The sequence below is a fragment of the Typha angustifolia genome, chromosome 4, assembly GCF_048772165.1.
Source record: "Typha angustifolia cultivar Huaian chromosome 4, ASM4877216v1, whole genome shotgun sequence".
Taxonomy (NCBI): Eukaryota; Viridiplantae; Streptophyta; class Magnoliopsida; order Poales; family Typhaceae; genus Typha; species Typha angustifolia.
This window is the reverse complement of record NC_133242.1, coordinates 499,104-524,290: the sequence shown is the minus strand read 5'-3', so window position 1 is coordinate 524,290 and position 25,187 is coordinate 499,104. Positions and strand designations below refer to the sequence as shown.

The 25,187-nt window shown below is 39.5% G+C and overlaps 6 protein-coding genes across 8 annotated transcripts; 2 read left to right on the top strand and 4 right to left on the bottom strand.

Moving 5' to 3' along the window:
- Positions 1–1,732: 1,732 nt before the first annotated feature.
- On the top strand, positions 1,733–9,825 carry LOC140758894 (mitogen-activated protein kinase kinase kinase 5-like). Its single transcript, XM_073095283.1, has 11 exons — positions 1,733–2,418; positions 3,434–4,060; positions 4,150–4,237; positions 4,996–5,058; positions 5,150–5,313; positions 5,761–5,836; positions 6,984–7,043; positions 7,482–7,601; positions 8,569–8,775; positions 8,869–8,942; positions 9,059–9,825. The coding sequence occupies exons 1-11, from the start codon at positions 1,949–1,951 to the stop codon at positions 9,285–9,287; spliced, it is 2,178 nt and encodes a 725-aa protein (XP_072951384.1). The 5' UTR covers positions 1,733–1,948; the 3' UTR covers positions 9,288–9,825.
- A 651-nt stretch (positions 9,826–10,476) lies between these two features.
- Positions 10,477–13,546, bottom strand: LOC140759808 (uncharacterized). Of its 3 annotated transcripts, none has more exons than XM_073096487.1 (8): positions 13,426–13,546; positions 13,013–13,223; positions 12,823–12,918; positions 12,699–12,739; positions 12,501–12,612; positions 12,056–12,136; positions 10,997–11,187; positions 10,477–10,734 (listed from the first exon to the last, which is right to left on the bottom strand). In XM_073096487.1, exons 2-7 carry the CDS (start codon positions 13,199–13,201, stop codon positions 11,131–11,133), a joined length of 576 nt encoding a protein of 191 aa, XP_072952588.1. In that variant the 5' UTR covers positions 13,202–13,223; positions 13,426–13,546; the 3' UTR covers positions 10,477–10,734; positions 10,997–11,130. The 3 variants fall into 3 exon arrangements, with proteins under 3 accessions (XP_072952588.1, XP_072952587.1, XP_072952586.1); XM_073096486.1 differs by having other exon boundaries at positions 13,313–13,430; XM_073096485.1 differs by lacking the exon at positions 13,426–13,546 and having other exon boundaries at positions 13,013–13,278.
- A 251-nt stretch (positions 13,547–13,797) lies between these two features.
- On the bottom strand, positions 13,798–18,466 carry LOC140759807 (uncharacterized). The gene is made up of 5 exons (XM_073096484.1): positions 17,413–18,466; positions 16,493–16,957; positions 15,441–16,397; positions 15,017–15,173; positions 13,798–14,764 (listed from the first exon to the last, which is right to left on the bottom strand). Exons 1-5 carry the CDS (start codon positions 18,436–18,438, stop codon positions 13,809–13,811), a joined length of 3,561 nt encoding a protein of 1,186 aa, XP_072952585.1. The 5' UTR covers positions 18,439–18,466; the 3' UTR covers positions 13,798–13,808.
- Positions 18,467–19,185: 719 nt separating this feature from the next.
- LOC140759142 (cyclin-D5-1-like) lies at positions 19,186–22,455 on the bottom strand. Its single transcript, XM_073095626.1, has 5 exons — positions 21,956–22,455; positions 21,778–21,864; positions 21,408–21,699; positions 21,183–21,316; positions 19,186–20,850 (listed from the first exon to the last, which is right to left on the bottom strand). Exons 1-5 carry the CDS (start codon positions 22,208–22,210, stop codon positions 20,671–20,673), a joined length of 948 nt encoding a protein of 315 aa, XP_072951727.1. The 5' UTR covers positions 22,211–22,455; the 3' UTR covers positions 19,186–20,670.
- A 326-nt stretch (positions 22,456–22,781) lies between these two features.
- LOC140759348 (uncharacterized) lies at positions 22,782–23,433 on the bottom strand. The gene has a single exon (XM_073095884.1). The coding sequence runs from the start codon at positions 23,357–23,359 to the stop codon at positions 22,931–22,933; it is 429 nt and encodes a 142-aa protein (XP_072951985.1). The 5' UTR covers positions 23,360–23,433; the 3' UTR covers positions 22,782–22,930.
- A 467-nt stretch (positions 23,434–23,900) lies between these two features.
- LOC140759334 (uncharacterized) lies at positions 23,901–24,580 on the top strand. The gene has a single exon (XM_073095865.1). The coding sequence runs from the start codon at positions 23,995–23,997 to the stop codon at positions 24,421–24,423; it is 429 nt and encodes a 142-aa protein (XP_072951966.1). The 5' UTR covers positions 23,901–23,994; the 3' UTR covers positions 24,424–24,580.
- The last annotated feature ends 607 nt before the right edge of the window (positions 24,581–25,187 follow it).

Sequence of the window (25,187 nt, the reverse complement as noted above, 5' to 3'; positions counted from 1 at the left end):
AGCAGGAGGAAGTAGGGGTATCCAACACTGGTGGCAATGAGGGAGCCTGGGGCTATTCCGACGACGCTAACTCAGCAGCGGCGAACAGGAAATTAGCGGAGATGCCGATCTATTCACCGGACGCATATGACTTTGCCTTTCCCGAGCCGCCGCCGCAATACGACGGCGTTGCAGGTGATTGTCATGGTGAGGCCTAACGCTTGTTAGCCAGCTCTCGTCTTGTTCCAGTTTCGGTGGAAGCTCTAGCTAGTAACTATCAGGACGAGTGTATTTTGCTCTTGAACGTTGAAAGGCTTCTTTAGCTTGTAATCTTCATTGGAAACCTCAAATTCCAGTTTATACAAAAGATTACTTTTCTTATGTTGTTAGTTCGTTAATAGCTTATATGTTTTCTTTTTCACAGTTTTGATGGAAGCTGTACGTAGCTTGTATCAATCTATTTCAGTCAAGCATGCAGTCCACACCAAAATGAATATCTTTTTCGGCTTTCTTTTTGACGTCGTTGCATGCAAGAATCAGTCGCTCATCCACAAATATATCATCAGTGACTTAATTCTTTGGCCCGTAGTCTTCGTTGGAAACCTTCAATTCCAGCTTAACTACAGTAAAGCTTAATTTAATTTTGTCAAATACTAGACCCGTTGTGGATCTTAAAGATATATACATAAAGGTAAGATAGGAAAATAACTAAAAATAAAGTACAAATATAAAGCAGTAGGAAGAAGAAGAAGTGACAAATATGTTAAACCCCAAGTATGGAGGCTTTGGAATTGGTAAACTTTGAGGAGAAACCCCTCGCACTTCGACTTCAACCCTCTCGTGAATCACGACACAAACCCCTTTCTGTGCCTACTCGTTCAGCTCGGTGGACAGAGCAATTCCCTTTGACTCGGACCCAGTCTCGGGCCCCTGGACCTACGCAAATGTCTTTATGACAACTAGTCAACTCGCTTGGCCTTTTTGTCTTTTACTTTGGTTTATCTTAGTCTGATCGCGTATACTTCCCCCATAACACCTTGGACGCCTATTCTCGAATTGTTAGCAAACACGCGTGGATCTGGTCGAGCCTCGCTCGGCCCGATGACCGATTCAAATACTCCCAGACTCATCATACCTTCTCAACGGCATTCCAGACCGGATACTCAGAGTTTGTTCTCTTATACGCGGTCTAATTGACCAGTGATAATAGAGTGGGAAGTGTGTGTGTGTGTGATATGGGACCCACACTTAGGTTCAACAACAATCATTGGACGAATGAATGCTAGTTACGGGAACAAAGTTAGTTTATTCTTTATTAGATTAAAATCAATAAATCTCATTACGCTACCTTAATTAAATTATGCAACATAGCTGTGACCCCACGACTGCTTTGCAAGAGTTTCAAAAATAGATCATCCTTTTCTTTTTGGCGATTTATAATTTTAAACTCTTTTATTTTTTTTTATTTTAATAATAGGATAAAATTGGTAACAGAAAATAGGCTGTGTGGTTTATTTTTATTATTATTTTTATTATTATTTTTTAAAAAATATATATATATATATATATAATTGTCTTCTATGTTTTTAGCTGGATCCAGCCACGTCGGAGACCGCGGGTCCGCTGACTCGCGGGTAAAAGAAAACTGTCGAGAAGCTGGTTGATGTGTAATAAATAAACAAACCCAGCACCTCCTCTCGTCCTCGTGTGTCGTGTTTAGCCGCGTGGACACGACACAGAAAGAGAGAAAGAAGAAATAAATAAATAAAGGCCGACACAGTCGTCTCTCTTTCGTACCCCGATTTCGCGATCTAGCTAGGGGTTCCCTCCTCCTCCCTTCCCTCCCTCGCTACCTCCTCCCATGGCCATCGACGACTCCATTCTAGGGTTAGGGTTTTGTTATTCAATTCGCCGCTTTCCATTCTAGGGGTTTCTCTCTCTGCGATGCTCTTCCTCCACCCGCGTCGAGATGTTCTGGTGGAAGAGCACCAATTCCTCCTCTCCTTCCTCTTCTTCACCCTCTTCCTCCGCCCTAGGATCACCCGCCTCGCCTCGGAGGAGCCGTAGGGACACCTTTATTGGCCTGCGCCGGACCCCTCGTGCCCGTCTCACCCGCCAGGATAACCTCCGCCACCTGGACGAGATCAAGGTCCCCGGGCTTCCTCTCGACGTAGGTATTGGGATCATCTCCTCCGTCGCATCGACGCCGGCATCGCACTCGCCCAATAAACTTGATCCCGCGCCTCCGAGGTCGTCTTCTTCGCCGGTGTTGCTTCCGCAGCCGTTGCCCTTGCCGGAGGAGGCCGTGGCCTCCCCCCATCGAGATTCGGGATCGGCGTTCGGTCGCCCTTTGCCCTCACCTAGAGGGGCGTTCGGCGCGGTAGAATGCGAGGATGTGTATGATGCTTCTGTGGATCCTTCATCGTCTCCCGTGGTCAGGTAACATTATTAATTGGCGATACAATCTTCGCTCTAGATTTTGTAGCGGAATCATTTAATGTTTAATTATTGCATATTATATATCTGCAATATCTGGCAAATTAAATGGGATGGTATTTAAGGAGAGATTTCTGAAAATATAACTTCTGCAAAATGAAAATAAGGGCACGTTGACTAGGTAATAGATGTATTCTGTTGTATTAAGTTACTTATTGATAAGTTTGGAGGAATTTTGCAACCTCTGATTAATGTTTTGCCTACCATAGGTGTTTGCAAATTTACACATCGGTGTTTGTATTATCTTTTCTTTTAGCTGTCTTGTGTTGGGTAAATGAAGGTTGAAAAGCATATTCTTGAAATAGTCAAGAGCTTTGTTTTTTGTTTTTTCTTCTTCTGTACTATTTATATAAGACATTTCTTTTTAATTTTCGACTTCAGGATTTGCCCTTTTCTTGTTTTATTTAGTTCGTAGCGAGCAAATAGAAATTTATTCTGTTATTTGGTTCTTATTGAAGTGTGACATAGAAATTAGGTAAAAAATATTGTGTTCAAGCTATATTGGTAATGAACTTATTGCTTATCTGCCATTCTATTGTGCCTCTCAACAAGTTTTGCACAATAAGTAGGTTAATGTTCTCAGATTGATTTGGATATTATAAAGCTTTAAACATCTTCTTATTAAGACTGATGCTCAGCAAATGAAAATCTTACGATTTCTTTTGGTGCCAAATCTTTATGTAAAGAAAAAATTGGGAGCTATAGAAATAATTCATACACAAGTGCAGTTGTGTGAAATAAAATGTGTTTGTGTAGCATTTATATGTGCCAGTTGATGAGTGTGGACATCCTTCTGTGAGATTCTTTTATGATTGATATTGGTCCATATATATTTTACTGCAGTACATTGACGTACTAGACTAGCACACTAGCTTTATTGGACTTTTTGATTGTAGAATGATCAATCATTTATAAGCTAGTTCATAAGTATGTTAACACATACATTATCTTGCTGCAGTAGATTGGGTCCCCAGAGTGCTCCTAGAAGTCCAGAGCGTAGTGATCTACTTTTCAATAGACATATTTCTAGTCATTATAAGAAGGTGTTCCACGATTCAATTGAAAATGTGAACTTCAGGTTGAATATACCTGCTAAAAGTGCTCCAAGTAGTGGTTTCTCTAGTCCTGTTTGTAGTCCAAGAAGATTGAGCAATGTAGACTTCTTTACATCTGCTATGGCTACTCAAGGGGTTCACTGGTCAGCTCCAGATATCCCTTCTACCACTATGCTGACAGTTTCCTCTCCCCAAGCTTCACCTGAAAAGTTTGTTGCTAGTCCTGAGCAATCACCCCGATATAATTTAGCATTGAAGAGCCCTGCCATAAGATCAAGACATCTCAGTGCGCCGCCGTCACCTTTGCATTCAAACAGGTTCCCAGATAACTCTGTTGGACGGCATGATAGTAATGGGAATGTCAATGTTCATCCACTACCTCTCCCTCCAGGAGCCACAAGCCCTATGCAATCAAGTTTTACACATCAGAGTGCAACAAAAACTGAGGTGTCTCCTGTGTCAGGTCAGTGGCAGAAAGGAAAGCTCATTGGAAGTGGTACATTTGGGAATGTTTACGAGGCCACCAATAGGTATACAAGTCTCTTGATTGATTACGGTATGTGTCAGGTCCTGTGTCTTCCTGATTGTTACAACATCTCTTCATAATCTTCTTAATCAGGCATACTGGAGCATTATGTGCAATGAAAGAAGTCAACATAATTCCTGACGACTCCAAATCAGCTGAATCTTTAAAGCAGTTAGAGCAGGTTAGTATTTAATCATTCTACTTCTGAGTGAATTCCATAATGATTTTATAATTGGCAATATTTACTTGAGGTATAACCTGCTGTTTTATATAGAAATTAATTGTAAATTACTAGTACAATCAGTAGACTTTCTGGAGTTTTTCCTAAACTTGAAGGCATAGCTGATGTGATGGTAAATGCTTGTCTCATGCACTGATGCACCTTGTTGGCTCTGGTTCTAAGTCATAAAATTATTTTATTCAATGTAAGACTGCATAGATCATGCCCTCCCTAGGCCCTTTACAAGCCTAGGCCCTTTACAAGCCTTGTTAACTTGTGCAGTGGTGCCCTTTCTGTGACTTTTTGTAGCACTGTTAAAGCTATTTGCAAGAATTGATATAATGAAACAGGACCTTTTTGAACTGTTTGCTCTACCATTTCTTTCTTTGATGTCAGACTCGTTCCATTGTATTATCCTCAGTATTATGTTTTTCAATAGGTTCTCATGCCTGCGTGAACATGGTTGCTTCTCTTAATTTCTTATACGTATGACATGTAAGGATGTATGTCTGACAGTTACTACCTTGTTCCCAATACGCATCTCCTAGAGCTGTATCCTTTTCTTTTGGTTATAGTTACTTAACCATTATGTTGACTTTTTCCTTAATGTTCTTGTTCTAAATGAATATTATATAACTTTTTTCCCTGTGTATAGAAGCAATTTCTGCTGTCTGATGTTTGTTTTATACATATTGACTGGCTTTATTCTCTTTTTCCAGGAAATAAAGTTTCTTAGTCAATTTAAGCATCAAAACATCGTGCAGTATTATGGCAGTGAAATTGTGAGCTTTTCTTGCAGCACCTATAGTTTAGGTTCTGGTGTTATTAGTGAATAGTGGATAAAATGTAACAGTCAGTTATTCCTAATTGCAGATTGAGGACCGGTTTTACATATATTTAGAATATGTTCATCCTGGTTCCATAAATAAATATGTTCGTCAGCATTGTGGAGCAATGACAGAATCAATGATTCGTAACTTCACCCGTCATATCCTTAACGGACTTGCTTACTTGCATAGTAAAAAGATAATGCATAGGTACGCGTCTACTTTTTCAATCTTTGTTCTTTGTTAGTTTTTGCTTTGCTTAGATAACATTAAACTTTCTTAAGAGAAGTTCTGGTACTTTAGGCTTGACATACTCTACGAAAATGAACTTATTAAGTTATTATATCTTCAATTTCATTATTTTCAGCCTACATATAGAGTTCATGAAGCTATTACATTGGTCCTTTAGTTGAAAGCATCTATCTTCAATTTGCTTTTACATTATTGGGTTATTCCAGTATCTCTTACTAACCAGTGTCTATATGTGCGGGCTAAAATCTATTTTTTGTGCATATGCACGTGAGTCTGTCTTTGCCTGTTCCTGTACAAATATGTGGATAGTTGTGCAGGAAGATACTCATGGACAAGTTTCTGTTGAAGATAGTTCATTTCAAAGTTGCCTCTTTGGTACTCTTAAGTAACTAGTGGTTCCTGCAGGGACATCAAAGGAGCAAATTTGCTAGTTGATGTGAATGGTGTTGTTAAGCTGGCTGATTTTGGGATGGCCAAACATGTGGGTAGCAACCTTTTTTGTGCTGTACTTGCTTGCTATGTTTTTCATTTCTCTATATTCCTCTTATATTAGATGTTTAGTGGGAGTTCATAATCCCTTACTATCTTATCTCCTATGTATATGCATGAAGGGATATGGTGTTCTAGAAAATTACAAAATCTTATTTGATGTGCCTACCAAAATAGGGAAGAGTCACATGAGTAAATTTTCCAGAAAGATGGTGCTTGTTCTATCGGTAATTACAAGAGCTAGATGTTTTCTAGAACTTGTGTGGAATGGTTTTTGCAGCTTATCGTTAAACCTTAAAATGGAAAGACATTTTGCATATTTATGATTTTCTAGATGAAAAGGATTCCACCTCATTTTAAAGGCTTTTTGGGAAATTTGATCTTACTTAACCACAATCTAATCCGTAGTTCTTTGTTTAATGCAACATTGGTTAAGAAGGTTAATATGCCTTATTGGTGGTTGGTGAGTAGGAAACTGTGGTAACTAATTTACAGAGCAACTTTTTAAGACATGGCTGAGTATCGAAACAGTGCAACATTAAAATTTCTATACTATTTGGAGTAGGGGAAAAAAAAAGGAATATGCAAGGGCAGGGATAGATCCATCATGCATCCGTTAACGCTCTTAGACCTAGAACTGCCATTTTTCATGCTTAGTGCTGCTATATGAGACATGCAACACAGACAATTTTTTTTTAAAAAATATTTGACCTGAAATAATGTTATATTGGTCACCACATTCTTTTACATAAATGTGCATCATATTAGTAATGAGGAGCTCAATCTACTCTAAATTGGCCTACATAAACTTGCAAAAAGCATGCTTCTGTTTGATTAGGTTTTGAGTGATTCATGCCTCTTCATTTAAATGGGTCACTAGCCCTGCTTAGCGTACTCAGGCTGATGGATATTTCTACCTGTTCTCTTGAGGTGTTCTCAGAAGATGGGTTTCTGAGTTTCATTATTCTTCTCATCATTTTTCATAGTTTATAATAATTGTGCTTCAAACCATCTTAAATTTGTGATTGTTATCCATCCCTTACTCTCTGAATGCTTTCATCCATCCAGCATTATTGTGTATATTTTCTGTATTTATCAGATATATTAACAGCATTTCTTTGTTTTTATCTTTTCATCAGTTGAGTTCGGCAGCACCCAATCTTTCATTGAAGGGGACACCTTATTGGATGGCTCCAGAGGTATTTGCTCATGCCTATTATCATGCTTATTTTTTTGTATCTGGAGTTGGTAATCATATTCATTCTCATCAAATGGATGTCATTTTTGTTTTTTTGAGTTGTCAATGATAAATTGATAATAGAATACATCTTGAAAATTGAAAATGTGGTCTCTGAGACCTTGTTTAGTCTGAGTCTAAATCTCGAACTCGATTAGTTAGTCTCATTTTTTACTCTTGATTTTTTTAAGAGTAAACTTGATTAGATATAAAAAAGATAAAATATGTTTGGTTATTAAACTAATTTAGAGGTCCTTGATCCAGTTTAGAGAGGGGCCTTAAACTTAAAGCAAACAAGGCCTGATGGAATATCTCATGAGGAAACTATTTGTACACCAATTTTGGTACATATATTCATAGCATCCTCTTAGATGTTGTAGTTGCCTTTCATCTCTTGCAGGTGGTACAGGCTACCTTGACTAAAGATACTGGTTATGATCTTGCTGTTGATATTTGGAGTTTGGGTTGTACAATCATCGAAATGTTTACAGGGAAACATCCTTGGAGTGGCCTTGAAGGGGTAACTGATTTCTCTCTCAAAATTTTTACAAGCACCTATAATTTTGATGGATATATGTGCTATGAATTCCTAGTATATAACTCTGATGGTCTAACTTTGGACTCTGATTTAACCTATTCACTGTGAGATATAAATCATATTAGTTGCTCCAGAGTGCTTTAATATGACTGGCCTTCGGATTCTTTTGTTGAAGGAATAAAAAATTCCTAAGTGCTATATTTTCTTGCCTGAGTACCTTACAAGTAGCATGGTGATTTGAATGTATCATCTTGCCTGGTAGTTGAACTTGCATTTGTGAATCATGGAGCTATTGTGACAATGATGACCATCTGTTGGTTCCTACACAGTACTTTCTTTGCTTTCTTTTTGGTTTGAGGAAAGTCATTTTGAGATCACGTTCCCTTTATTAGTTCCTAACCTCCTATCCAATCCCAAGGAACATTATTTTCTTATAAATGGATTAGTTCCATGATAAGAGAGGTAACCCAAAGAACAGGCGGATAATCACTATCTTCGACGAACAAATGTTGGCATTATCGTTCTCATATTTCTTGGGACTGCTATAGTTGTGTTAATAGGATGAATGTATATGGAGTAAGATATTTACTAAATTCTAAGCAAAGATCAGAGGAAAGAAAGCTCAGGTCATTACATAAAGCAGCTCTAGGAAGTAACTCTAACATATTAATACTATTTATTGCTTTTATTTTAGGTTGTTCAATTCTAATATTCTTGTTATAATATTTGGATAAAAATCTAATATTACTAAAATAACTGAAACTACTGGTATCAGTACTCCATTATTCCAACTGAAACCTAAAGGAAATCAATGCTTTAAACTTTGCTTTCCTTTTTCTTGTGATTTATACTCTGAAGTTCAGTCTTGGAATTCATTGATGATATCTGATCCAGCTGTTATTGTTTATAATCGAAAACTTGATCTTTTTTTCATTTACAATTATCACAGGCTGCAGCCATGTTTAAAGTATTGCATAAAGATCCCCCAATTCCCGACACATTATCGTCAGAGGGAAACGACTTTCTGCAACGCTGCTTCCGTAGGAACCCTTCTGAGAGACCAACAGCAACCATGTTGCTAGAACATCCATTTATTCGGAACTCCCACCACCACAACCTTCATGGTTCAATACATGCATTTGCAGGAATCAAACTTGTAAAGGAATCTTACTTTGATTTCTTTCATCAATTATTGAAGCTTCACGGTTAATATAAGTATCTTCGATCTCATATGATAACTTTTTGACAGGATGCTGTGTATAGCCAAAGAGACAGAAAGTCATCTAAAAGTGATTCGTGTGTGAGAGGGAAACAGTCTTATGGGTAAGTGGTAGTTTATCCATAATAACTAGTCAGTTTACATAATCTGATTTATTTGTACTGGGTAATCTGCATTTGTTCCCTTCATCTACATATTAACAAGGCGATTTTATTTTCAGCGTTGAATCCAGCCAATCAAACCCTGAATCTTCTGAGTCTGCATCTTCTCGTCCATCATATAGATCGAATCCTGAGGTTCCTAATTTATCCCCTCCACACCCAAACTATGTTGCCTCAAGTCCCGCCGGCTCGGCAAGAAGCACTTCAAATGGTATGCACTTGGCTAATGGGACTTTTCATCCCTGTGCATTGCCTAAGCCTCACGGAAAGGAAGTTTTGAATCTCTAATACGACTGGCATGGTGCATTCCCCTGCATGTGGGAAGTAGCAGCTGCATAACAAGATTATTTGAGCTCTTGAGGAGCTGAGTTGTATAGTACATAGGATTCTCAGTCCCTTCCACTTTTTTTTTTCTTTTTTTTTTGCCTTTTCCTTTTTCGTGCTCCTGCAACTCAGCCTGGGCAGTTATAAGTCTGCTAATTATAAGATACAGGAAATCTTGTAGATGCTGGCTAATGCAGGTCGACACATCCTTCCGCGGAGTCGGAGATCTCGCTCACACAGTAAACAATCTTGGACAGGAGTAGGGAGTCGTTTGTTGTTGTAGGGAGGCTTATTTTGTATGCTGTTGTTTGTTGTATCTAAGAACTTCAGAAAGGGTTGAAGTTCTATGACCAGGTCCACACCATTGGTGAATTTGTTGTAAAACGTAGTCAAGAGTCAAAAGTCGGTTGTAGATAAATTCAAGCTTTCTTATTATTCTAATGTGTGTTGTAAACAATTCTTTAGTTTCACTGATTAATTAATATCAGCAAATTTGGGATAAGATCATCGCTGCAAGTCCATACACTTTCCTCGTGGAGAAAATTCTTTTTCTTCTTTATTTGTTCAGCATATTGCAAGGTCGAACCTTTCCTTCTCTTTTTGTTTTTAAAGAATATAATGATAATTATAGTTTAGACAAGAAAACTAGCTCTTTTCAACATATTAAAGAGCTGAGCTAAGTCGACAGTGTGCCAGGAAGAAATGCAATTTCCCTATTTCTTAGTTTCGGAAACCTGCCTGAGAGATGATGGTATACTAGCGCTTGGGAAATGGGAAGTGGTAGACTCGAATCAGACTATTGATATACCACCTTATAATCCCATATTTGAACTAGACCGACTACCATAGAACCATCCTCATAGATCTCTTACGAATTAGTCGACTTGTTACCAATTTTGACAAATAGGAAATTCTAAATACCATTCATATACTTCAATTGACAAATATTGACTTTAGAAACATCAGAGTCAAAACCACATTCATAAAGGACGGATGAGAGTCAATATGGTGAGGAGCAGTAGGTCGACGAAGACGCTTCAATTATGTCCTGCCTGCAGGCAGCATCCCAGAGCTCAAATAAAACATTAAGAATGAAATAGTGTATCAAATGTAAGATATGACAACTCAAAGTTGGCAGACAAGGAAATCGATATGGAAACGAAGGTTCACTCCTGAACGAAAGAAATAAAAGGAATATCGATATACAAAAGCATGAGAATATCATAGTACAATAATAGTTCACTGCATGCATGCAGCAAATAGCCTTCGTTGAAAAGTTCTCCACACACACACACAAACAAAAAAAACAAAACAAATGCAACATGGCTCACGGAGCATGTTAGGCTGATGAATTAAGGACGGAGCACATGAGCTCCAAGATGGCAACAGCTGGTGGTCAAGATAGCAACATCTGTAAATGAAAAAAACACATCATATGCAAAACATGGCTAAAGGATAGTTCAAAATTTAATTGAAAAAGCCTAACATTAAAAATGATCAAAGTAAATCTAAATTACCGTAAATAACAATAAGAAGAGTATGTCATGCAGCACGGATGGTAGGAAAATAAAATTGCATTGATAGTAGTAAAACTCAAATCAAATGCAAAGATGTCCATAGAAGAATGTAATGTTCTTAAGTAATCTATTTCAAGATTTGGATAATTGACTTACATGATGGAGAGCTCAAGTCTCATCAACTCTTCAAAGATCATCAGACAACTAAATGGACAGAAGCATGGAGTCAAATTAATGGATGAAATATTGCTTCATTGGTATTAGTATTAAATCCAGTATGACTGGTTATGCTAGGTCCTTTCAGCAACTAATAATGCCTCAAGTTCTTCCCTACGTCGCTCCAATTCCTGAAACAGCATGTTGGACTTCAAGTTTACAAACATATACAAAATGTTAACAGAAATTAGAAATGTGAAAATGAAGCGGGGAAGCCCAAACAGAAAAACTAAAAATGGACAAGCAAAATTGTTATCCATAAGTAGAATGCGAATGCATGTTCAACTCACAGCTACTTTGTTTACATTAGTTGGCACGATTAACAGCAAGAAGAGTTACAGGAACTGAAACAATACAATACCTAGAGTAGTTGACTCCCAATCAGAGCTCTTATGAGACGCAAAATTAAATCGAGAAAACTAAAAAGTGGAAAGTAGAAACAGAAGAAGGGACAGATAAGTTCCTTGTTTCCTTAGCAGTCATGTTATCATCATCCAAGTTCATTGCAAGTGAAATTTATCAGCCACAGGACCCAAAATCATGACCGAATCTAATAATTAGATTGACACAAAACAGTATTGGCTTCTTGACTGAGGCAATTTCAACCAAGAAAGTGATGTATCATTATCAATTTGCCCTAAAAAATAGACAAAAGGAATGTATTTTGCTCCTAAATCAAGGGAATATCACAGACACAATCCTAATGAAGAAAATGGCAAGATTTGAAGTAGGGAAGTATACAAGCTTCAACTTTTGAGTTAAAGAGTATGACACAAGTAAAAAAGAATGCCAGCAAATAATAAAGTTCATGGAGATGCTTGATTAAGTATTTCCTAGTATACTTGCCTCAAGATATTAATTGGCCACATAAAAACCAAATCCAACAAGTAAAACAATAACAAAAATAACAATGACAATGTAGAATGCTAATGTAAAATACAACATCATCTATATTGTCTAAGGTCAATAATCCTTTCATGCAAAGGACTAAATGCTTACCTCCAGATCTCTGGCTGCTTGATCTCGGGTTATTTCCTTTTTCTGCCGTGCACGCTTCAAGAAACCAAGACATAGTGCACCCTGAATATTTGCAGCTATAAGTTTGCAGTACATATATCAACTCTAGACTAAAATTTCGGAGTTACATGATGTTAAAACTTAAATAGAGCACAAGCAAGCTAATCTCACTAACAGCAGTTGAACTAATGAATCTTGGGTTCATCATATTTCTTGCTTCATTTATATCCACAGTTTAGCTTGTTTACTCTCAAATAGATTTAGAAATAAAAATAAAAAAATCCATATCATATTTTATTGAAAGCATTGCATGCCAAATTTGGCACATCCACACTAACGAATAAGCACACAGACCTAATCTAGATTGTGCTAGAGGAAATATCATCATGCGAATTAACGACCACGAGTCACCAAATAGTAACCTTACCGAGATCACATAGATTAGACCACAAGCAAGAAGAAGATAACTCGCGATCTCTTGAAGTAGAACCAAATCTTTCCTTACAACGTCTGGGTAAGCTTTGGTCATTATAGCGAGACTTGCGAAGGAAAAAGAATTAGCAAGCAAACAAACAAAGAAATAAATATCGCCAAATTCACACAGTAAACGAGACAAGATACTTACAAGATCTGCAGCATTCCCCTACCAGGCCAGTACTCCAATACCTGAATGTATTTATTACGCCAATTTAAATGCAAATTAAGTACAAATTATTAGCTATAAAATATCTTGAGAATTAAACACACACCTTTGAGAACTTGAAAATAAAACTCCACTCAGTCTCCACGAGTGCCACGAACAGCGAGATCACCACCGCGTAGCACCGAAAAATTCCCCCAAAGATCTTTTGCATGAATCAGAATCAAGAGAGGAAGAGCAAAAAAAAAGAAAAAGAAATGGGAAAAAGGACGAGAGGGAGAAGAGTCGTTAAAGTTTACATCAGATCCATTCTTGAAGGATAGGACGGCGGAGAGGGCGTTGACGGCCGCGCAGAGGATGGCGGTCACGGCCGTGACGAGGTTGAAGCAGCGGCAAACGATCAACAAGGGGTCCGGCCGTACACGAATCCTTGCTGGCGTCGGCGCTTGCTGCGAGCTCTCTCCACCTGCCTCCGTCTCTCTCGCCATTGGCGATGTCTCTCTCAAGCCTCTGAAGTTTCAGCAGTGGAAGAGGCAGAGGAAATGGAAAGGTAGTTAGTTTTGTTCAGAGAGAGAGAGAGGTGGGGGAAGATGCTTTACCTACTAGTCGAAGCAAGCAACGTGGATGGAGGAAAGCGAAAGGGAGGTCCGAATAATTGGGCGAGTCCGAAATGGAAAGAATTCAGATGCCTGGAGTCTGTTTGTTGTATTACCTCAACGAATTAGTCGCTTGGCCTGCCTGTCCCAAACTCCGTGCCACGCCATGGCATTACGTCGCTAGTATTGAGCATAATTTTCATCGGGCCCAACTGGTGCGGTCGGTCCGGGTGGCCCTCAACCTACAATATAAATTGTAGGCAGTACAAGTTGATGAACAAAATTGAAAGTACAATGCAGGTATATTACACAGCATATGCTGTACAAAATCTTAGATCAGATTGCATTTCTCAGGACTGCATATTTCTCCCAACATACATTCAAGCAGAGATAAGCTTGTTTTGCAACATTCTGACTGAATTTGAGACTAATCCTGAAGTTACAATTCAAGCGTTTCAAAGGGGTTTCCCGCACAGAACCAAAAATCCTTTATCTACCATTAAACCAAGATGGACCTAACCAATGTCCTGGCACTCTCCAATTCTTGCCTGTGGCCGTCATCAACATCATGGTCACTGAGGTACCGTTCTATCTGCAGAAAGAACTCATGTAGAGAACTAGATGTTAGTTTAAGTTCATCTAGGACAGCACAATCTTTACTCAGAACCTTTACACATATGAAGTGAACCAGGCCTAAGACCAAGCCAGAGTCTGCTCTTTCAAGTGCAACCTCTAGACCTGCAAAGAAGACACTGCTAACCGCGTCCAATATTCTCGGGTTTCCTTTCTTCAGGAGGATAACAATCATCTGTACTAGCTTTCTGAAGACAGATTCCTTTGTCTCTGTAATTTGAGTTGCCTGCTCGTTCTCGCTGAGTTCATTAAGTTCAACCAACTCAGCCTTGCCTAGAGCAGCAAGCCAAACAGGAAAATTTTCCCCGATGAAGTCGCCTAGCTTTGAAGGTCCTCCTGCTTTATATGTTGCCTCGCACAGTTGGTTGCAACCCAATCCTAATACAAGAACAGGAAGCCATTGTTTGGCAATGGAAACAAAATAGGACGCGTGCTTTGATCCTAGACATGATTCAACAGAGGGTATAAGGTCTAGAAGATCATTTGCAAGATAGAAAGCCTCTCGTGGTGGTGGCAAAGATTCATCTGAAGATGTGAGCACCAAATGGAGCAACTTGGCTGCATAGCTGAAGTTGCTCCTCAGAAGTGTCAGCATATCTTTTGAATTCTCTCCCTCGAGAGATTCTTCATGCTGCTGATGCCTTCTGATTGCAGATAACATGTGCTGGATATAAGCAGATGCAAACTTCAAGCACCTTACTTGGTGATGATGAGCAAGCTTCATAGTTGCAGCATCAACAAAAAATTTAAGTATCATTGTGACCAGCTTAATCAGATTTCTTGTTTCTCTTACTTCATGAATACCATTTTTGAGCTCATCACCTACATGAAGAAAAGGTCACAGTGAATTACAAGTTTAGATCAACAAACCGTGGATTTCCTAACTCGTATAAATCAGATCCTAATATGGAATGTCAAAAAAGAGTTCTGGTGGTCAAAGTATAATATTTATTTTGGAACCAAAAGAAATCCTCAGGTTGACAACTCCAATTTAAACTAAATAATACATAATATATTGCTCCTAAAAATAGATTCCATTTAATTTATAAACACATTCAATAAAATTAGCAGTACCTTCCAAAGTTTCTTTATGTCTGGATCTCTGTTGCTCCACAACTTTCTTTCTACGCTTGAGCTTGGAAGATGTATTGCATGGTTTTTCATGAACAGGTTTTCCAAAGAACTTCTCAGCACAGTTCAGTAAGTGATCCACTGAACGATCAACTTCTGTCTGGTAAATAGCAAACATTAGAAAAAACCACTGCAAGTTGTGTTGATTTATCAAAAAATTAGATTCCTATCAGAAATGCACAATTCAGAAGAAAAGCAGAACAAGGATAGGCTACTAGTTCTGTAGTTCAGAATCTAAACATGAAGCCTTTTGAGTGGAGTCAATTAGCATGAAAAAGGACGACTAAATTTCACTTTTCACTTTTCTACAGGCTGATTGACACCTTTGAACCTTTATTAACAGTTGCATAAAGCTGGAAGAACTTACTTCTGGAAAAGAGCTTCCTTGCTGAAAATCATTATTCTTGTTGCTACCATGTTTTTCTGTACCAGCTAAATCAATATCTTGAAGAGACATATATACTGCAAAAGACATATATGCTGAGATAGGTGCCATATCCAAATGCTCGCTGTGCAAACACTGCTCAATACACACTTGTGAAATGGTCTTCAGAGAAGAAAATGTTGATCGGGAAACTGGAGATTTTAGAATAGAATTCCGGGCATCTTCAGTGTTCAGCAGATATTTGATCTGCCAAGATGCTGCTGCCGCTGCAGTAGCAAACTCTAGCTCAGAAGTTGATGTGACAGATTTTGCTGATCTTTCTAGAACTTTTGTCAGAGCTTTGAACATGTCATCAAACCAACCACAAGAAAGCATCAACTTATGAACTGCCAACGTTAATCCTTGTTGCTCTACATTCTCTGATAGTTCAAAAGAATTCAGGATGATGTCCACACAATCACCACGTAATCCAGCCAAATTATCTGGAGATACAGCGGAAGCAATGGTCAAGATAGAAGTCCGGGCACGGTCAGAAGCTGCTGCAGTAAGCAAGCACTTTAACTTGGCAGTTGAAAAGAACTCCCTCAGAGCAGTCATACTAGATGATTCCTTGGAAAGTCCATGGATTATATTGGCTGATGCAACAAGCAAACCATCAATCTGATCTGGATTTAGGCCTTTCCGTGATAAGGCTAAACCGGTAAAGACCCTCAGAAGTTCCATGAGAGACCTCAAGGATGACCCTTCTGACAAAGCAAATTCACAGAACCTTGCCCCAGCAGCAGGGGACCTTTTTACAAGAGCAACAACACGGCTACATGCCTCCTTCAAAGTCAACTTCGATGGAAAGTAAGAGGGAATGAGAAGCCTCGTGATCTTTTGAGCAACACGAGAGTGATCATTTGCAAGAGAAGACAATAGAGTGTCTAAACCCACTATCTGAAAATTAACCAATCAATAAAGCAACTTGAATTATTATTTCAACTTAAGATGAAATAATAGATATTACAGTAACTCATAATGTTTGTGTATACCTTATGAAATTGGAAAGAACGAATATCACGGACAACTAAAAGGAGATCAACAATAGCAACTCGAACAGAAAGAACAGGATCCAAGACCAAGCTACCCAATCTTGGAATAAGAACTTTCATAATTTCATGAGTCTGCGGATTGTCAAGTAAATATATAGCACCATTCACTGTTGATAACCTCACCTCATTGCATGAATCATGTGACATATTATCAATAATCTTCGCTAGAAATTTTGTAATCATTGATGAAGGAATAACCTCCCAAAACAGATGAAGAATTCGACACAATCCTTCAACTGCAACTGTCCTTACTTCAGGGCAATCATCCAAAAGAAGTTTATCTAACAAAAAGAACTGTTTGTCAAGCAAGGTATCCTTTGCTTCCTTTGTGACCTCTGGATCTTCAAGTGGGAACATATCTAAGAATAGATATAATGCATTTTGACGAACATTGGAGTTGGCAACCTGCATTAATCACATGTTCACCATTGGGAATGCAGCAAAAAGGTGCAAAATGCAAAGCTAAAAACTAAAAATATACAAAATAAAAAGGTCATTTAACAACTACGAGGTGCTATAGATGTAAATATCCATGGATTTAAAAGATACTAAGAAAACTTGATATAAAGTCCATCATTTGGTCGTATTAACAACTAGACAATAGGTGTAGCTACAATTTCCTTATAAGATTGTTTTCGTCACTTGGTCTACAGTGCAATATGTCCAAGACCAAGCTGTGTAAAAGATGGAACGGGACCAACCAGAGTCATAGAATTAATACTTTTTCAGCTAAAACACCTAAAATGATATGTATCTTAAGATGATAATATTTTACTATAAGGACTTGAGCAGCTAACCTGGCAGTGGAGTGCAGTTGATAATAGTGGAAGAACAGGAGGGAAGAGGCAGAAAGAATGTACCTGTAAAGATCGGAACAGCACAGGCTCCACGAGACGGAAGAGAACCTTCTCAACTCCATCAGTTGCTCGCTGATCAATGAAACCTCCTAACACCCTCCTAATCGACGCAGCCAACGACCTAGAACTCGCGTGTATTGCGCCTTCAATCAACCCTTGCAAGAACCCATCCTCAATCTCCTCTCTCAGACATCCCTCCGACCCCTTCCAAGCCTTAAAAATAATCTCGCCATATGCCTCTAAAACTGACTTCCTCCCAAATGGTATCTGAGATCTAATCAGCGCCAGAGCTTCCTTCGCAAGCTGCCCATTCAATCCGAGCAAAAATGCGACAAACCTTCTACCTTCATCCGTTTTCAAATACACCGGTGTGATCACACATCGTACAAGGAGCAATCTCACATCCTCTATGCTCTCGTCGGAATAATCAAACAACATGAAAGCCTCCCGGAGAGTGTAAACTCTCTTCACGTCCGCTTTCTTGCATAAAGTTAGCGACTTTGAGAGCAAAAAGGGTAGAGACTGGGTGATGAGCTGCTCCCTACCGGGCAATTGCGCCTTCCACCAGTCCTCGCAGAGGGCAGCGACCTGGGAGAGAAGCACCGGGTCCGCCTCGTAGAGGACGAGGCCGTCATGGAGGGATCTGACGGCTGGGAGGAGTTCGGACGGCGGGAAGGGTTTCTTTGGGTGGGAGAGGCAGAGCTGCGCAACGTACGCATAGGCGCGAAGGTTCTTGAGGTGGATTGCGTCTAGGTTTTGTGATTGGGTCCCGCGAGATCGCTTCGACGGCGGAGAGCGAGAAGAGCGAGAAGAGCGAGTGGGCGAGGAGGATTTGGAGGAGGAGACAGATTGAGAGATGGAGAGGTGTAGGGAGGAGGGGAGAGAGGAAACGAGAGGGGAGGAAGGGGTAAGAGACCATATTTGGGTTTTGAGGGTGGACTTACCGGAATTGGAGGAGAAGAGGGAAGTAGCGGCGGAGAGCAGATCGTCGACCGATGATGGGAGGGTGGAGTGGTGGCGCTTCTCCATTGGATCGCCGTTGAATCGCCGGAGATCGGTAGGGTTAGAAATTTTGGCGCTGGATTTGGGAGTAGTTTGAATTGGGAAAATTAGAGCGCGTGATACTATACTTCGTGGGCTTAAACTCGAACCCAGACCAGCCCCTATCCTTCTCTGGATTGGCTTTGATGGGCCTCTATTGAATCTAAAAATCCATTCTAGTTACACCACATTCAAATCTAACTTGGGCCAACCAAAATTTAGCTTTTAATAATGTACTTTGCGAACTATATATAAATCTTGCGTTACCATTAATAATTGTCGTAATTGAAGAAGACTTGGATCATTTATATAACTAAATCAAACTACGTATAGTTTCTATGTTTTGTACTTCGTTAACCCCGTAGATGATCAATGCAGTACAAACCGACCAATTCACGCACAATCAAAGCTTTCCAGTTCATTGTTAAAGGTTCTTGTGTGAAAGAAAGAGCATGGAAGGCTCACAAAACTCGAGTACTGTGACTGCCTCAAACCTCGAGATTGACCAGGTCAGTGAAATGAGGACCAGTGCTTCAATTCTTTGCAGTAGATTTTAAGGTATTAAAAAAAAAGAAAGGATTAGCATCCCTTTATCCATCTCGCAAATCCTTAATCTAAAAAAACAATTCAGATTGTTAATATTCTTCTCATGATGTACTGGAACAACACTCACTAGCAGACAGATCACCATTTCAAAACAAATATAAGAATGGTTGTGTTTGACCAGGCCAGACTGAGACAGTAAACTTTTTCCTCCTTGGGCTTCACAAGCTAAAATCTTTAAACTACTACTCTCCTTGGCTTGGCCTGCACCATTTGTGCAGGGCCACCAATTGAATCACACCCTTTGTTCAGAGACCCACTGCATAAAATTCCAACTGTAACCCCTTTTCCTTGTATTTTAATCCCACTCTCCTGGTGCTTTCCAAGAGCCAACCTGCCATCCAGAGGGGTACCACTTACTTCTAGGTGGTACACATTTGAACCAACAAGTTTACCAAACTTTGTCTTCAAGTCTGTTCTTTGACTGCATGGACAAATGCCAAGGCAATTAAAAACAATCAATCCATCAATGGCCTTTGGTTTGAACCAAATCACAGCTATCTGATCATTGACAAGGAGCGGAGAGTGGAGGTGATAGGATTATTCTGGAGGCTTGCTGCTTGCACACTGAAGCGAGAAAAATAACTTCAGATGCCACATGCTTCAGAGAGGCAGTACAGAGTACTCCTCATGGGGAAAAGTGTTGCTGCAGAGATAGATGATGGTGCTGAGAAAGTCCATAGGCATTTCATTGACAGTGGCTCTTTAGAACTTTTACCAGCTGGATTGCATGGTGAGGCATGACTTTATCCGAGAGTGCAAAGCCAGAAGGCTACTTGTACTGCATACAGCTTCAAAGTAATAAATTTATAGGTTGTAGTTATATCCATACAACCATTTTGTACTTGGATGTAAGAGAAGAATAGTTTTATTCCAAGGATTATGTAGGGTTTTGATGGATAATTCCATATATCTTCTCAAATCATAGTATGTGTTGATGCAACTGCATGTCCAAAAGCATAACATGTACCTATAAAGAGCTCAACATGCAGAAAAAAGTTCATTGGATTCTACTTTCTAGAAGCAAAGGCTGGTCATGATTCCATGGCAGAAAACAAAGCAGACACGAATGCAACCAAATTTCCTTTTCAAAAACCAATCAAATCCACTCATATCCATCTAACTTTACACAAATGCACTGAAACACACTACCACAATTCCATTGCTTTACAGTCTTTTTCAATGACTCAGACAAGAACCCTCAAAATGGACACCAACATGACTGAGATAAGAGCTGCATCAAGGAGTAGATATCTCCACTTGTTTCTTCCACTGACCCTTATAAATCATCAAGGGAAACTGATTCAATGCTCTCAGCACTATTCACAAACATTATTTCACTGGCTTCATGGGGTCACCTCCTATGGACTTCTGCATTGCAGCCACCCTTCTTTGCTTACTCTGGATAAATTTCTACTCTTTAATCTTTCAATAACAAACCTTTCCAAACTAACTCACCAATCAAGAAATTCTAAAAACTTACCACTCAAATGAGCAATTTTGCCAAAAAAAAAATAACAAAAGATTATGGTGAAAAAAAAATGACATAAAACAAACAAACCAAGCCCATGGACATCTTAAAAAAGGAAATGCCAGGGCATTTTTAATTGCTATGTGCTATTGTAACTTTCTCCTCTTATTGCCTGTAGTGGTGAAAGAGGCAGTATCTGTGACATCAACTGCATCAGTAACACTGGAACAGTTTGCTGACAATTCTGAAGAAGCTAATCTCCTTAATATCTTCAGCTTCTTGTATGACTCTTGATACATTGCATAATAGCATGCATATACATTCTCCTGAAATGAAGGATAATATTGGAGTCAAATCATTTACTATCAACTGACTATTTTTTTCCATAAACACTAGATCCACCTACATTTGTCTTACTGCGAAAACTTTTATCATTATTTGACATATTTGCAAAGTTGACTCCTTTTTCATGTATATTTGTAAAAATCACCTCACTGTCTCTTTCTCAAGGAGCAAGAGGGGAGAAATATAAGAAGCCCATTTTGCAAACGAAAAAGGAGCCTTTTTGTTCTTTTCTCAATAAGACTACAATGTAATTGTCGGTATGCAATAGTGCAGCAAATCAAAAGGAGAATTCTCTTAGCTTAAGAGAGGGCACCTTATCTAAGGACCCACACAGGGTAAGTGTGCTCATCTTTGATTCCACTAATTCCTTCGTCAATCTCTCATTGGATGCAGCTAATATGGCAGCTGCAGCCATAGTGGATGGCCTATAGTTTAGAGTATTCATCACTGCGTTCACCAAAATGCATATGAGATAGAAAGAAATAGCAAGACTTTTGCTAAAGTAACCACAAAAAAGTGTATCTATCTTGTAACTAACCTTCAATAGTATCAAAAATAAACTCCATAGCTCTATGCATTGAATCCTTTGATCTCTCATTACATTCAAACTTAGAAGGGAAGTAGTTTAGATACTCAAATGGAGTCACTGAGCTCATGCGCCATTCCAGAGTAGTTAACACTAGTAGTTCCATTCTTTGTATTGCCTTGATATCAAACTCATACTCTTCTACACTAAAATCCGACAGCAATGGCACCTTGCTCTCTTCCATCTTTGCAGCCAGAGACAAGCAAGCTATAGATAGTAATCGAACTGCCCACGTCTTCCCCTTCTGATACAATAAGATAATGTGAGAAAAAGAAAAAGAAAAAAGGAAAGATCAATAACAGAGTAAATAGCTTCACTTTACATCAATGGCTCGTCGCGCAAAGAAGCGATCGAAGTAAGAGACTGCTACATACGCAGTTTGGTGGTTGAAGCTGTAACAAATCCTCATCTGATGAACAACGAAGGACTCGACTTGCTCAATACAACAATGGATATCCAAGATTAGATTAAAGACCATAAACAAATTTCCAAGGGCTCACTTGTAAAATCCATCGGACGGCGGTGGAGCGCGCCCAGATGAACCACTCGTCGCAAGGAGAGGAAAGGCGATAGCTTTGGCTCTCAAAGGCGAGCTCTTTGGACACCAACTTCTCTATGTATTCGTCTTCGGTTCCGACGGGAATAAGCTTGCGGGCTTCCTCGTTCCCGTCGTTGGAGTCCAAGTCGGTGCAGTCTTCTTGGCAGATGAGGTGGGAGATGGAGATGCCGGAGCAATCGGAGGAGTCGTCTTCCATTGGGATTTATTTCGTTTCGATGTTGGTTTTGGGATTCTTCTATTCGCGGGGGCTAATCTGCATTTTTTAGGAATCGGGTGGGGATGGGGGAGAAATCTAATCTTTGTCCGCCGACGGTTGGCTGCCGGGCCCAAATATAGCGGGGAGGATAAGGAGAAGGAGGAGGAGGAGGAGGAGGAGGAGGAGACGATCTTTGGCGCAGTTTAGCCTCAGCAGTTACAGCGGCAGAGACAGTGTTCCTCGCTAAATAGTAAATAGTATACTCTCTTTCTCTCTCTCTCTCTCTCTCTCTCTCCCCCAAGGGATTTTTCGAAGAAATTTAATTGATTTTGATGTCTTTTTTGTGAATTTTTTATTTCGGTGAGTCCGGTAATTGAAGTTGGGTCCGGTTGATTTCAAGTACAATCCAATTAGTTCCGATGTGATTTGGTTAATTTTAAGGTGCGGCTGGATACAATTGTAACGCGATGTGGTTTATTTTTTTTATGTTGTTAACGGGTTCGGGTCTGCGAATTTAATGGGATAGTGGGCCATATTATTTGACGGGCCTGACCCGGGATTTATGGCCCAATTATGATAAAGAAGAACGATGTCTTTCATTAATTCAAACTTTATATTACGAAGGAGGATATAGAATCTCTTACATTCGGCAAAGCGAAATAAATAGAAACGAACAACTTCATAACATTGTAAATAGTTGAGAGTTACTAAACTTCTTCTTTACTCCCCGAGCTCGAAAGCAGAGACGTTGAAGCTATCGGATAAGCCGGTGCCGGTTTTGAAGGTGATCTTACCTTTAGAAGCTTCTTCAACGTACACCTCCACCACAGTGAGCCACATGAACATCTCCCTAGTCTTCACGCCGGTGATCTTCTTCAGCTTGCCCTTCTCCACGAACGCCGTCACCTCGGTGGCGTACGATACCACCTGCTTGATCTTCTTGAACGTGTGATCCTTCTTCTTCTTCTGAACAAACCATATAAACCCAGCCGTGCGATTGTAGCCGAACTCCTCGATGTCCTCCAAAGGTAGCAAGCCTTTCGGGAGGTCGAGCTCTTCCAGCAGTTGGATGGAGTTCCTCTTGCAGAGGTCGTCTCCACGGACTACCTCGGCACCTTCGCGATAGCTCTCAATGGTTTGGGATGCCATTTTATCTAAGCTTTCTAATCAATTGTGTAAGAGAGTTTGGAGTGAAGTAAAGTTTGTGATGGAGGGATTGGGGAAGAGGACGAGTGTATATAGAGGTGCGACGTAGGAAGCAAGGTGGGAGGCCAACAAATTTGACCTGGTGAAGAGCCAATGGGCCCCGCATAACTTATATGACCAAACTCAGAAGTTGACCAAGTCAATGCTCCGGTTTCAATATTAAACGACTTCTGTAACTTTTTCTACACGTCAATATTAATGTCTTCGCTCAACTCGTCGGAGCTATATAGTTGTGGCCAAGACGCGTTCAATTCATTTGCTCCACTGCCCCTACATCTTGAAAGCTTCTTAGTGAGATCCAAATGATGGGGTCAAAAATGAACATCTGGATCTTATGACATTTTGTCAAGTTTTTCGTCTTTTGTCTCATTAAGAATTGCAACAAGAATCTTGACTAGAATTGCATCAGCGTAGTTTAATTGACCAAGAGTCCCCACCACTATCTATATATATGCATCACCTCTCTCCTAAACCTTTCATCACAACCTCTATCTTTACACTATACCTCCTGAGTCTCCTCACTCTCCAATTCCTTCTAGTCTTTCATATTTGGCAACGTAGGTAGTAGTAGATATAAAATGGCATCCCAAACCATTGAGAGCTATCGCGAAGGTGCCGAGGTAGTCCGTGGAGACGACCTCTGCAAGAGGAACTCCATCCAACTGCTGGAAGAGCTCGACCTCCCGAAAGGCTTGCTACCATTGGAGGACATCGAGGAGTTCGGCTACAATCGCACGGCTGGGTTTATATGGTTTGTTCAGAAGAAGAAGAAGGATCACACGTTCAAGAAGATCAAGCAGGTGGTATCGTACGCCACCGAGGTGACGGCGTTCGTGGAGAAGGGCAAGCTGAAGAAGATCACCGGCGTGAAGACTAGGGAGATGTTCATGTGGCTCACTGTGGTGGAGGTGTACGTTGAAGAAGCTTCTAAAGGTAAGATCACCTTCAAAACCGGCACCGGCTTATCCGATAGCTTCAACGTCTCTGCTTTCGAGCTCGGGGAGTAAAGAAGAAGTTTAGTAACTCTCAACTATTTACAATGATATGAAGTTGTTCGTTTCGATTTATTTCGCTTTGCCGAATGTAAGAGATTCTATATCCTCCTTCGTAATATAAAGTTCGAATTAATGCAAGGCATCGTGCTGTCTGTAATTGGATATGAATATGAATACAATTGGGTCAAGAATTTCCTTAGTTTAAATCTGCGGCCCGATAAAAATTGGCCCGTTCCAATTAATTTTGCATTTGAACTCTTTGAACGATCTGGCTCGTTAACTTCTCATTAACCCGTCCACGTATGACTCCAATTGATTTGAGTTTAATAGATGAACTAAAATATTAAGTACATTAGTACTAATTTTTTGTATTTTTGAATGATTATTTTTTTTTCTTTTTCTTTAAAAGGAATCAAATTCATTGAGAGCTTATAAGCCTTTAAGTTGGCATGCTTGTGGGCTTATTAAGGCTTATAAGCCTGCAGTCACTTAGCTTATAATTTTTCTTTTATCTTCTCGTGTGTGAGATTTAGTGTTGCTTTATGCGGTTGCAAGCCCGCTTATGTTGGGTTTTATTTTTTTCTTTCAAACTATTGTGAATTTAATATATTTTAAGAAGAAAATCTGTTTATTTTGAAGAAAACTTAATGATATATGATAGAAGATTTAAAATTAGGTGTCATTATTATCTGATGTGACATAAAAAAGAGTAAAAGAAATGTTTATTTTTGAAAAAAAAGAAGAGAGAGTACCAAAATATTACACTATTAAATCAG